The sequence below is a fragment of the Mustela erminea genome, chromosome 17, assembly GCF_009829155.1.
Source record: "Mustela erminea isolate mMusErm1 chromosome 17, mMusErm1.Pri, whole genome shotgun sequence".
Classification (NCBI taxonomy): Eukaryota; Metazoa; Chordata; class Mammalia; order Carnivora; family Mustelidae; genus Mustela; species Mustela erminea.
Window position 1 is genome coordinate 19,178,244 of NC_045630.1, and position 14,258 is coordinate 19,192,501.

The 14,258-nt window shown below is 37.1% G+C and overlaps 1 protein-coding gene across 13 annotated transcripts in view; it reads left to right on the forward strand.

Moving 5' to 3' along the window:
• Positions 1-14,258, forward strand: part of SMG7 (SMG7 nonsense mediated mRNA decay factor) — a 92,842-nt gene that overhangs the window by 26,483 nt on the left and 52,101 nt on the right. For 8 of the 13 annotated variants that reach the window (XM_032318353.1, XM_032318363.1, XM_032318365.1 and 5 more), the window contains one exon: positions 10,313-10,404. The exons of 2 other annotated variants lie outside the window; for them this stretch is intronic. In XM_032318353.1, the coding sequence (XP_032174244.1) occupies positions 10,352-10,404 (53 nt within the window). In that variant the 5' untranslated portion in view covers positions 10,313-10,351. Of the gene's footprint in view, positions 1-10,265; positions 10,405-14,258 lie in introns of those variants that run through there. 3 more of the 13 variants (XM_032318354.1, XM_032318361.1, XM_032318364.1) reach the window with 1 other exon arrangement.

Below are 14,258 nucleotides of genomic sequence, written 5' to 3' on the forward strand. Positions count from 1 at the left end.
TCAGGCAGTTGTTCTGATTTGTATCACTATAAATTACTTTTGCTTGTTCTAGAACTTGGTATTGGTAGTCCTTTGAGTTTCATCATTCTGGTGAGTATGAATTGGTATTTTATTGTAGAGTCACATTTCTAGATGAAGAAGATGTTGAGCTTCTTTTCATGTGCTTAATGGGCCATTTGTGTATCTTCTTTTAGTGTTTAAATCATTAGTCCATTTTAAAAATTGGAATGCTTTATTGTTGAGTTCTCTTTATATTTTTTCAGTGTAAATCCTTTGTGTTTGTATACATACACATACATCCCAGTCTGGCTTGCCTTTTCACTTTTCTTAATTATTTTGAGGAGCAGGAGTTTTAAATTTTGATGAATCCAATTTATCGGTTTACTTTTTCTTTTATTGACTCTTGCCTGTATGGAATTCTTTATTTCCCTGGGCTAGTGAAAAATTTCTCCTAGAAATTTTATAGATTTAGGTCTGTGATCCATTTTGAATTAATTTTTGTGTGTGCTGTGATGTATCACTTAAAGTTAATTTTTTCTAGTTTTTAAATTTTTATCTCCAATTATACCAGCACTACCATTGAAAACATTTTTTCCCTGTTAAAGTGCCTTGACACTTTTGTTAAACATTATTTGGCTGTATACACAGACACACTGATACACATGTACCTACGTACATGAGTAGATGAGTCCATTTCTGTACTCTGGTCTGTTCCATTGATCTGTATGTTTATTCTTATACCAGTACTATACTGTTTTGATTATTACCGCATAAAAGTTTGAAATCTGGTAGTGTAAGTTCTCCCACATTTATTCTTTTGGAACATTGTTTTGTTTATTCTCAGTTTTTCCATTTCCAGATAAATTTTAAAGCCAACCTGTCCGTTAGTTTCTACCAAAAACAGCCTCCTAGTGTTTTGATTGGAATTGTATTCTAACTATAGATTAGTTTGAGGGGAATTATGTTGATCTTTTTGAAGTGAGCTTTTATTTGTTTTCTGGTTTTTGTTTTCTGCTTTTCGTTATTTTCTTCTACTTAATTTTGGTTTAATATACTTTTATAGTTTAAGGTAGATTAATGCCTTAAGACCTTTTTTATTTTCATTTAGGCATTTAAAGTTATAAAGAGCTCTCTGAGCACTGCCTTGTTGCGTCCTACACATTATGTTTCCATTTTCATTTGGTTTCAGATATTTTCCCATTTCCTCTGTGATTTCTTCTTTTGCTCCATGATTATTAAGAAATGTATTATTTCATTTCCAAATAGGTGAGGAATTTTCCAGCTGTCTTTCTGTATTGATTGGTAGTTCTGTGGTTTTGATTCTTTTAAATTTCTGAAGATTTATTTTGTGATTCACATACGGTCTTTCTTGCTGGATGGATGTGCACTTGAAAAATACGTGTATTCTTCTGTTGGGTAAAGTGTTTTAGAAATGCCAGTTAGATGTTTGCTTGATAGTATTGGTCTAATTCTGCCAATTTTCTGCCCACTTTCTGCCTAGTTGTCTGTTATTGAGAGAGGAGTTTTGAACTCTCCAAATAATTATAGATTTATCTATTTTTCTTTTCTCTGTCTCTTTTTATTTTATTTCTCCTGTTTATTAGGTATCCTCTAATAATCCTCTTTTGGTTTCTCTGGGGTTTATAATATGCATTTTTATATATTCCACTTTAAGTATAATATAAAATCTTAAGTGGTGTAATTATATCTCCCTCTCCTCTCTTTGTACTGTTACATTTTCATTTTTATTTTGTTGGTTTGTTTTGGGGGGGGGCGGGCAGAGATGGAGGGAGAGAGAGAATCTTAAGTAGACTCCATGCCTAGTGCAGGGTCTGATGCAGGCTTTGATCTCACAACCCTGAGATCATGACCTCAGCCAAAGTCAAGAGTCAGATGCTTAACCTGCTGAGCCACCCAGGTGCCCTCTTTTTTGTTTTAAAGTCATTTATTTTTTATTTAGTTTTTTTTTTTTATGGTTTATTTATTTTTTTATTTTTTTTTAAAGATTGTATTTGTTTATTTGACAGAGAGAGTTCACAAGTAGGCAGAGAGGCAGGCAGAGAGAGAGAGAGAGAGAGAGAGAGAGAGGAGGAAGCAGGCTCCCTGCTGAGCGGAGAGCCCGATGCGGGACTCGATCCCAGGACCTTGAGATCATGACCTGAGCCGAAGGCAGCGGCTTAACCCACTGAGCCACCCAGGCGCCCCTATTTAGTTTTTTTTTTTAAGTAATCTCTACACAGCGTGGGGCTTGAATTCAAGATCCTGATATCAAGAGTTGCATGCTCTTCCAAGTGGGCCAGCTGGGCACCCCCCTTTTTTTCCCCTTTATTTGTTTTAAACCCTAAACTACATGTTATTTTTGTTTTTTGCTTAAGATTTTATGTATTTATTAGACTGCAAGAGAGGGAACACAAGCCAGGGGGGAGGGGGAAGGGAGAAGCACGCTTCTTGCTGAGCAGGGAGCCCTATGACGAACTTGATCCCAGGACCCTGGGATCATGACCTGAGCCAAAGGCAGATGCTTAACAACTGAGCCACCCAGTACCCCAAAAGTTAGTTAACTTTTAAGGAAATTAAAAAACAAGGAGAAAAACATTATTTTATATTTACTTACATATTTTTCATTTCTGGCATTTATTATCTTTTTGTGTAGTTCCAGGTTTCTGTGTGGTATCTTTCTTTCTAGCCTCAAGAACTTCCTTTTTAAAATATTCCTTATGGTATTGATCTTCTGGCATCAAATTTCCTCAGCTTCTGTGTTTCTGAAATTGTCCTTATTTCACCTTCAGTTTTAAAGGGTATTTTTGCTGGACATATAATTATAGGTTTGATAAGGGCTTATCCTTCTCCCCCTCCCAATATTTTGAAGTTTTACTTCATTATTTTTTGGCTTACATTTTTTTCTGACAATATGGGCATTAGTCTTATCTTTATTCCTCCTTATATAATGGATCCTTTTTCTCTCCCTGCTCTGAAAATTTTCTTTTTATCATTGAATTTCAGCCATTTGATTACAGTGTCTTTGTATGGTCTTTTTTTGTGTTTAAATGCTCAAGTTTTGTTGATCATCTTAGATCTCTGGGTTTGTAACTCATCAAATTTGAAAGCTATTCTGTCATTTCTTCACATATTTTTTATATAATTGATATGAGCCAGATTTGATATGAACTCTTAACTTCTTGGGGTCTGTTGTCCAGTGAACTGGTAATTTGATTTTTTAATATGATACAGAGTTGTAAATGCAATTTTTAAAAATAAGGCAGTGAAGGGGCACCTGGGTGGCTCAGTCAGTTGAGCGTCTGCCTTCGGCCCAGGTCCTAATCCCAGTATCCTAGAATTGAGCCCTTCATCAGGCCTCCTGCTCTGTAGGAAGCCTGCTTCTCCCTCTTCCTCTGCTTACTGCTCCCCTGCTTGTGCTCTCTCTCTGCCAAATAGATAAAATCTTAAAAAAAAAAATTAAGGCTGTGAAGTTGACCACATCAACTGACTCTTTCCCAGATGAGTTCTTTGTGGCATGCAGTGCTGTTTGATGGCATTTTATCTATAGTAGAACTTCTTCCAAAATTGGAGTCAATCCTCTCAAACCCTGTAGTTTCTTTATCAGCTAAGTTTATGTAATATTCTAAATCCTTTTTTTGTCATTTCAACAGTCTTCAAAGCATCTTCACCAGGAGTAGAGTCCATCTCAAGAAACTACTTTGTTTGCTCACCCGTAAGAAGAAACTCCTCATCCATTCAAGCTTTATCAGTGGATTGTAGCAATTCACTCACATCTTCAGGCTCCATGTAATTTTCATTCTCTTTCCCCCACTTCTGCAGTCACTTCCTCCACTGAAGTCTTGAGCTCCTCAAAGTCATCCATGAGGATTGGAATCAGCTTCTTCCCAAATGCTGTTAATGTTGATATTTTGACCTCTTCAGATTAACCTTGAATGCTCTTAATGGCATCAAGAATTGGGAATCCTTTCCAGAAGGTTTTCAGTTGCCTTTGCCCAGATGCATCAGAGGAATCACTATCAATGGCAGCTATAGTGTTACAAAAAAAATTTTTTTATTTATTTTTAAGATTTATTTATTTGGCAGAGTGTGAGATAGTACAAGCAGTGGGAGAAGTAGACTCCCGGCTTAATCCCAGGACCCTGGGATCATGACCTGAATAAAGGCAGACACTTAACCAGCTGAGCCACCCAGGTGACCCTGAAATGTATTTTTTAAATACAAAGTCTTGAAAATCTAAATTACTTTTTGATCCATGGACTACAGAAAAGATGGTTGTGTCAGCAGGCATGAAAACAATGTTAATCTTGTCCATCTCCATTGAAGTTCTTAGGTGACCAGGTATATTATTATTATTGTGCAGTAATATTTTGAGAGGACTCTTTTTTTCTAAGCAGTAGGTCTCAGTGGTGGTTTAAAATATCAGTAAACCGTGTTGAAAACAGATATGCTGTCATCCAGGCTTTGGTGTTTCGTTCATAGAGCACACAGGCAGAGGAGATTTAGCATAGTTTTAAGGGCCCTAGGGTTTTGGGAATGGGAAATGAGTATTGGCTTCGACTTAAAGTTGCCAGCTGCATTATCCCTTAACAAGAGAGTCAGCCTGTACTTTGAAGTTATGAAACCAGGCACTAACTTATCCTCTCTAGCTATGAAGTCCAGGATGGTATCTTCTCCTGATACAAGGTTGTTTTGTCTACACAGAAAGTCTGTTGTTTAGCCACCTCCATGAATTATCTTAGCTACGTCTTCTGGATAACTCAGTGCAGCTTCTGTATCAACACTTGCTCCTTCACCTCATATTTCTATTTTATGGAGATGGCTTCTCTCCTGAAACCTCATGAACCAACCTCTGCTAGCTTTCAGGTTTTTCGTATGCAGTTCCTTACCTCTCTCAGTTTGCGTAGAATTGAAGAGAGTTAAGGCCTTGCTCTGGGTTAGGCTTTGGTTTAATGGAAGGTTGTGGCCAGCTCGATATGCTTAGACCACTCAGACTTTTTCCAAATCAGTGGTAAGGCTTCTTTTATCTCTTGTGTCTTTGCTGGAGCACAACTTTTCATTTCCTTCTAGAACTTTTAGCTTTGAGAGTAAAAGTTGGCTGTTTTGTGCAAGAGTCCTGTCTAGACTTTCATTGTGCCTTCCTCACTAAGCTTAAGCATTTCTAGCTTTTGATTTAAAAAGAGACATGTGACTCTTTTCACTTGAACACTTAGGGGGCCATAGTAGAGTTATTAATAGGCATAATTTCAGTACTGTGTCTCAGGTAATAAGGAAGCCCAAGGAAAGGAAGAGAGATGGGGGAGTGGCTGATTGGTGGAGCAGTCAGAACGCACACAACATTCATTAAGTTCGCTATCTTATATGGGAATGGTTTGTGGTGCCCCCAAACAGTTGCAATAATGTCAAAAATCACTGATCACAGAATATCATAACAAGTGTAATAATAATATTATGAAACAATTTGAAATATTGTGAGAATTACAAAATGTGACACAGAGACATGAAGTGAGCAAATGCTATTGGAAAAAGGGTACCAGTAGACTTCTTGGACACAGGGTTGCCACAGACCATCTATGGTTAACAACTGCAGCATCTGTGAAGCACAGTAAAGCAAAGCACAATAAAACAAGTATGCCTGTATACTGATGACTCCCAAATGAATATCTGCAGTCCATATCTTTCCTTTAAACCCCAGACTCTAACTACCTGTCAGTTCATTCTGTTGGATGTATAATAACCATTTCAGAATTACCATTGTTATCAAGCACAATAGCAAGAGCTTATGTAATATCATGTGCCAAGCACTATTATCCCAAAATGGACTCTTCTCCATATACCTACTTGTATCATCTTCCTTTTGTTAGTAAATGGCTAGTCCACCCTTCTAGCTGGCCAGGAATCATTTTTTTATCCCCACCCCTTTTCCCTTCACTCAGTAAAACGTTGTTGGTCAAAGTCTGATGATAGCTGTCTATATTGCTGTCTGCTGGACCGAGCCAGTTAATTCTGTTGGATGACTCAGTCAGCCAGTGGCTCAGCCTGACCTGAATGGCCCAAGACAACCTCACTCAACTGTTTGGACCCTCAGCTGAGATGACTGTGATAGGTGGGAAAACTGGGTCTCCTTGTTCCAAGTGGTATGTTGTCCTTGGCTTTATAACATGATGATGGTGTTAGCAAAAGGGCAGGCTCAAATGCACAAGTGCTTATCAACCTCTTTCTGTTACATTTGGTGAAGTCCAATTGGCCAAAGTAAGTCATGTGTTCAGCCTATGGTCAGTATGTGAAGAGATTAATTTTTTTTTAAAAGATTTTATTTATTTATTTGACAGACAGAGATCACAAGTAGGCAGAGAGGCAGGCAGAGAGAGAGAGGAGGAAGCAGGCTCCCTGCCTGATGTGGGGCTCGATCCCAGGACCCTGGGATCATGACCTGAGCTGAAGGCAGAGGCTTTAACCCACTGAGCCACCCAGGCACCATGTGAAGAGATTAATAAGGGTACAGATGCCCGGTGGTGTGTGATTCATTGGGGGCCATTAATATAACAATCTTCCATATGCCTTCCATGATCTGTATCCAGTTAAATTACTTGATTTTAATATACCACCCCTTTCTGAAGATAGGAAAATAATAAAGAACATGACTAGGTAAAACTGATGTCTGGAAATATAGGCTAAATAATGTTTTTTTGGTAGAAAAATCAGTTTTGACTTCTGTATATCTTTTTTTTTTTTAATTTTAGAGACCATGTAGAAGTAGAGAGTACTATATGAACTATAATTTTAGATTTTTTTTTAAGATTTTATTTATTTGTCAGAGAGAGAGCACAAGTAGGGGGAGCAGCAGGCAAAAGGAGAAGCAGGTTTCCTGCTGAGCAAGGAGCCAGATCTGGGATTTTTTTCTAGGGCCCAGGATCATGACCGTAGCCAAAGGCAGACATTCAACTGACTGAGCCACCCAGGCACGCCTAGATTCTTTGATTTAGTTAAGTCAGATGGTATCTTGTTGCTAGCTGAGTTAATTAACTTGTCCATTTTGTGTATCATCCCCATTCCACATCAGGAAGTAGTACTTTACTTTTGTTTAACTAGTATGGTGTTTTACATTATTTTGGCTATTTGCTCTTTTTTATTTTTTAAATCTAATTTTTGTTTCATGTCACCTCTTAAAGCATGTAGTCACATGCTTGTTTACTTCACATCAACTCTGTACTTTGTCTTGGGTTGCCCTGATGTAATTTTTTCTCTCATTGTCCTTTCCAATGAATCTAATCTGTTACTACATTAATATGTATTTTGATTCTAGTGTCTACTCATATTTTAGCTTTTGTTTTTCTGTCTTTGGTATTCTGTTAACCTTCTCTTACCATTATAAGTATATGCAAGCATTTACTTTATTATGTCTTCAAAAGTAGTCTTACCTGATCTTTTATATTTTCAGATGCTAATTTTATTAAAAATCGCTTTCCTTTTGGGCACCTGAGTGTCTCAGTCCATTGAACATCCTGCTCTCAGTTTCAGCTCAGGTCGTGATCTCAGCGTTCTCAGATGAAACCCTGCATCGGGCTCTGTGCTTGGTGTTGAGGTTCTGTCTCCTTCCTCTGCCCCTTCCACTCATGCTCTCTCTGTCTCTCAAATAAATAAATAAATTTTTTTAAAAAATGCTTTCCTTTATTTTTCCTTTTTTTTTTTTTACCCTAAAAGGCATTTAGTTTTCACTTTTTCTGTGTTAAATAAGTAATATAATATTATCTTGTGTTTTATTTCCATAAGGTACAGCGTTGTTACATAGAATGCATTTTTTTTTCTCCAAAGGCATTGGGTTTGGTAGAGTCGAAAACCATTGTTTTGGCATATCTCATCTAATGTAGAAATTGAGATGAGGGGGAAATAGCCATCCAGTTGTTGATGGTTTACTCTAAATTTTTTTTCTTTTTTTAAATTTTAATTCTGTTAGCCTTAACCTTAATTTCTTGTTCAGCGCACTTGGGTTATTGACTTTATCCATATCCTATGGAGGTTTCAAATTTTATCTTTTTTTTTTCCTTTAAGATTTATTTATTTGAGAGAGAGCACATGTGTGCAACTAGCAAGCGAGGGGGCAGAGGGAGAAGCATACTCCCCTTGAGCATGGAGCCAGATTTCAGTTTGATCCCAGGACCCTGAGATCATGACCTGAGCCAAGGCAGATGCTTAACTGACTAAGCGACCCAGGCCTCTCTCAGATTTTGTATTTCTATATAGATATATACTGTATTGTCTATACTATATAGATTCTAGTGTGTGGAAAACAATCTGAATATCAGATAGCCAAGAAAATGATCATGGATTTTTCTAACAGACTGTATAAAATAATAGATTTTCTGAACCTAGAAGGAAGTACGTTATTCCTGGTTATCAGGTGAAAAAAACCTTAGAAGTTGTTTTCCTGGAAGACTTTTGAGACTACTGTCAGTTTTGAGAAATCGAATTTTTAGTGTCTTAGCCTTTTGAGAGACCATGTAGCCCAAATTAACATAAATTTGCTTTATACACTTTAGTTTGGCAGGCATAGCTAGGCACCAGGTATACAGAGTTGTGCAGAATAGTCTTTAGTGGAGGAAATAACTTCCTCGTAGCGCTGGGTGCTAAGATAGAAGATGCACTGGGAGTGCTTGGCCAAGCCAGAGGCATTGTGTAGAAGTTGCTGAGTTTTAAATAAGAGAAGGCGTTAGCCAGGTGAGGAGGGAAGGAGGACGGCGTTCCAGGCTGAGTGAAGGAGCATGAGTAGAGATACTGAGGAACAAAGTAGCTAAGAGCTAAAAATAATTTAGTTGTATTAGGTCATAAAGTATAAAGCGGGGACCTGTGGGACCTCACATGCTATGCTAAGGAGCTTGGGTTTTATCATGTATTTTCTCAGTCTTCCACTAAAGTACAACTAAAGTCACTGGAGGTTGAATATCTGCTTCCGAAGTGAGGAGACGAAGTCCACACGGATCTCCTGCATGTTTGAAATTTCTCTTAAGACTTGTGTTCTGTTGTTAAATATTGTGAATAACCTTGTCTTTTATTCTAGAATTGATTAGTGTAGTTCTTAGCTTCAGTTTCCTAATTTATAGAATGAGAATAATAATAGCACTTACATCTTAGGATTGTTGGGAAGACGAATAACTATAACGATAACAATGACAAAAATACCTAATATTTTTTGAGGGCTTACAAGGAACAGTCCTAAGTGCTTTATTTCTGTTACCTCATTTAATCCTCAAAACTTCTCAATGAGGTAGGTACATTTATTTATCTCCTTCTTAACTTCTAACAAAACTAGGGCATAGAGAAGTGATTTTCCTAAGGTTACACAGCTAGTTGTTGGCAAAGCTTGGTTTGAATGCACAGTCTGAATATAAGACTATACTTAACTATTATTACATTATACTCCCATTCTTTGAGATCATGTGTTGTAGAACATTTAGCACAGAATCTGCCACATAGTAATTGTATGTGTAAGCAGGTATCAGCAGCCAATAATACTTACTTAACTTTGTTCATTTCTTTGAGTTAAATAGATGTCCCTAAGAAATTTTGCTATGTTTTTCTGTGGCTTGACTTATTCCCAGCATGCCATTAAATGCAAACTGTGTGACACACACACCCATGCTTTTAATCACTACCCTTTATTGCCTCCTCCTTCCTTGTGGATCTATGTCCACATTATATTTTAAATCCATGGAAGGCACCATATTTGTTTTTTTCATCATTGTATACCCAGTCCTTCACACTGTATCTAGTACATAGACATGACCAAATCGTTGTTCAGTGAGTGAATAAAGATCTAAAAGCCTGATTTTTTTAGTTGACCTTACAATTTAAACATCATTCATACCACCTATAATTGTGGTTTAATTGCTTTACATGTTTTTCCATTGGTAAACAGTATAGTTCACACCAGCCATTCTGCTTCTGTGTTCTACAGGACACTCTCACCTTGGAACTACAAAAACCCTGCTGGGTAACTGGTATTTGTTTGCCTTATAGAGATCAGTCAGCTTTCAGAGAGAGAAGGAGATTAGATAATACTTAGATATAAATCTAGAATATTAGAAGTATACAAAACAGCATATTAAAATGTGTATTTCAAGAAACTTAATACAGAAAGAAAAAAGTATTTTTTCATTTGACTTTGACATTAAATCATTTCAAATAAAGAGAAAATAATTTAATTTTTTTTCAAAGGAGTTCTCTGTTATTGTGGGTTAACTCATATTTTCCTCCTCTCCTCTGTCTAGAATGTCTTAAACCATTCTTCCTTATGAGAAATTGGATGTTCTTGCAGATAGTCATTGTGGGAGAAAACGTTTCATTTAAGTCCCAGATGAGGACCGGAAACTTGAAATCAGAGGAGCATCTGAAATCAAGTAATATTAGGTAGGATAAAAATTACAAGGGATTTCTACATGTTTGTACTCCTTTTAGAGATGTATGTTATATAGTATGCTTATTCTGTGAGCACTAATGGAAGAGTTAGAGACTTGGCGAAGCATTTGCTATAGGCCAGGATGGGAGATGGGAATGCTAAGATTTTTTATTTTTATTTTTATTTTTATTTTTTTAATTTATGTGGCTTCATGAGACCTTTGGCATATGTTTACTTTGTCATGAGCATTTATATCTTGTAGTTGAAGGAAATTTTTTAAACATTTACTGACATAAATCTAAGACATTTTTATGTTTATATATGAGGCTCTCTGAATATTCATGATAAGCATTGGGTCATTAGGGTCATGTGATCCATCTTATAGATTGTCCTTTAGTATGTTAATTCCTGTGTTTTGGGTTTCATATATAACAGTTCATTTGAGTGCAGGGAGCATCAACTCTTACTTAGTTCTCTCTGTCTCCATGGCTACAGTCCAGCCTCCCAGAGGCCTGTGGAGATAGGTCTATGATTGCATGCTGGTGAGTTAGAAACTGTTGTCACAGCAGCTTGCAGTGACACTTATAATGACAGAATGTGTGAAGGTGTCTGATCTCAGAGATGTAGCTTTTAAATGAGAAGTGGTTTTTGCCCCTAGAAATTAATAACCATGACAAAGACACCTGTAGCCAGTCCATTCCAGAAGAACTTGCTTTGTTTTGCAGTGCTTAAGAACTCTGGAAACAGTTTATAGGTAGAACCTAACTAAGCTCTGCCACTTTCTAGTTGTGTGACTTTGGGCAAGTTATTTAACCACTCTGTGCCCCTGTTTCCTTGTCCATTATGGGGATAAACTCAGGACTTATCTGATAGATTTGCGTGAATTAAAAATTTAATAAAATACGAAAGCATGTAAACAGCACCTAGCAAATACTAAATGATTGAACTCTTTATTATTAAGCTATTAGTTAATTCTTTTTTTTAAAGTTAATTCTTTTTTTTTTTTTTTTAAAGATTTTATTTATTTATTTGACAGAGAGGGATCACAAGTAGGCAGAGAGGCAGGCAGAGAGAGAGGAGGAAGCAGGCTCCCCGCTGAGCAGAGAGCTTGATCCCAGGACCTGGGATCATGACCTTAGCCAAAGGCAGAGGCTTTAACCCACTGAGCCACCCAGGTGCCCCTTTTAAGTTAATTCTTAACAGAGGAGTTTAGAGTCTATAATCCGTTATCATAACATTGCTGTATTTTATCATTTGCTTGATCTATTATCAGGTCCAATATTTAAAATGTACTGTTTAAGTTATGTAATCAAAACTACTGTTTGGAAAAAAGCAAAAACAAAACAAAAATAAAAACTGTTTTGTAACTTGGATCTATCTCCCTCTGGTTTCATTTTTTGTACATACTAAGAACTTGGTCATCGTGATGTATAAACAGTTTCTCTTTCTATTGTCCTAAATTTAGCATTATATGGTAGATGACAGGATTTTTGTCCCCCCTTCTTGGAATGTTTTCATCTTCAACCCCCTGTTCTGCTTCAGAAAGAATCCTGTGTCAGAAACCAGATAAGCAAAAGTAATTTGGTATTCACCGAAGTGTTGGCATTATAATCAGATTATAGTCCTCCCTCTTGGAGTTTTCAGTTAGGTTCTTCTGTGGAACTTACTGGTTGTCTTATTTATTTCTCATAGCAACTCTGAAAGGGAGTTTGTTTCCCTGCTCTACAGATGAGGAAATTGAAGTTTCTTGGAAAGAATCTCCAGCATACCACTACTAATATGTAGGAAACCCACATTCAGACTTTTTAAATTCTGTATCACTTTTCATGGCAGAAAATTGCCTCTTGTATGATGCACATTTTACCATTCATTAATTCAACAAAATTTTAGTGAATAGCTCTAGGTGTTAGGGATACAGCCCTGAACACTGTCTTCTCCCTCATTCCCATGGGCTCTTCTCTTTTTCTAGTTGAACTGTAAGCATGTTATCTTTATCCTTGTACTCAGCCATAGCGTATTTGAAGTCATCTGTATGTCTTTTATCTTCCACCTTATCTTGAGTTCCTTACAAGTAAGTAGGACCTGCCATCATTAAGGCTAGCTATATTTTCATATTAATTTTTCTATTGTGTCTAATCCATGTGGCTTGCAGAACTATTTCTCAATTATTTTCTTTGCCTTTGGTAAGGTTTCCTTTCCTATTAATTTTGAAATTATCGCAGATATTCACCATTCTCTTCAGTTTATCTACCTCTTATGTTCAGACACTGATCTGATCTCCTACTTTATCTCTGAAAGTGATGTAATGAGTGCATCTGTGAATTCTCTTGATACCTCTTCACCCCACACTACTCCAGATTCTTTTAGCACATTTCCATCTAACCTTAACTCTCTCCAATTTCATTCTGCTTCTTTTTCAAAGGCAGTCTTGCCTCCTGTCCTATTAATCACATTCTCATTTCCTTCCATATCTTCTAGAACCATGCCCGTCAGTTTTGGGCTCACTTTCTGAAGTCTTCAAACTATTCCATTCTCCTGGCTTCATTTCTTCATTTTAAACATGTTTAAGGCTCTACCATTATAAAATAGAAACTTCTCTTTACGACGACCCTCTTCCTTTTTCCTCACTGGCTAGCATTTTAATTGACCTTAAGTTCTCTCTCTTTTTCTTTTTTCTTTTCTTTTCTTTTTTTTGGGGGGGGGGGGCGGGGAGAGGTGGTAGAGAGCCCAAGTGAGGAGTAGAACGAGGGGCAGAGGGAGAGAGAACTTCTTAAGCAGGCTCCACACTTAGCGTGGAGCCTGACTTGGGGCTTAATCTCATGACCCTGAGATCATCACTTGAGCCAAGATTAAGAGTGGAACACTTAAACAACTGAGCCACCCAGGTGCCCCTAAACTTCTCTTTCTTATTTGTTTCCTAGACCTCTGCAGTTTGACTGTCTTTTTTCTGCAGGGCTATTGTTGACCCTTATTTCACCAAATCCAACCCGCTTTCTAGTCCTCATAGTTACCTGCCCCTTAGAAATGAATATAGGTCTTTCTCTCTCTGACTTCACTTAGCATGCTGTACTCTGGGTCCGTCCATGTTGTTGCCAACAACAAGGTCTCATCCTTTTTTATGATATGATATAAATATACTGCATATAAATATAAATATACTGCATGATATAAATATAAATATATAATATAAATATACTGCATGATATTTCATTGTGTATACATGCCACATCTTTATCCATTCCTCTGTGGATGGATACTTGGGTTGCTTCTATGTCTTGGCTATTGTAAATAATGCTGCAGTAAACATGGGGTGCGTATATTTTTTTGAATTAGTGTTTTAGTTATCTTTGGGTACATACTCTGTAGAAATTTCTGTTTTCAGTTTTTGAGGAACCAAGGAACCATGTGATTTCACCTATATGTGGAATCAAAACAAAACAAATGAATAAACAAAAAACAGAATCAGGCCTGTAAATAGGTGGTTTCCAGAAGAAAGGAGGTTGGGGGAACAGGCAAAATAGATGAAGGGGAGAGAGAGATACAGGCTTCCAGTAATGAAATGAATAAGCCACAGGAATAAAAGGTACAACGTAGGGAATCTGGCCAGTGGTATTGTAATAGTGTTGTATAGTGACAGATAGTAGGTACACTTGTGGTGAGCATAGCATAACATAGAGTTGTTGAATCACCGTGTTGTACACCTGAAACTAATGTAACATTGTGTGTCAGCTATACTCAAAAAAAAAAAAAAAAAAATCAAAAGCTAGCTTTTCCCTTTTCCCATCTGGGAAATTATATTTTCTCTTATGGTTTTACCTATCATCAGTGTCCTGGTCACGCCAGCACTATATCCCTAGTCTTGATG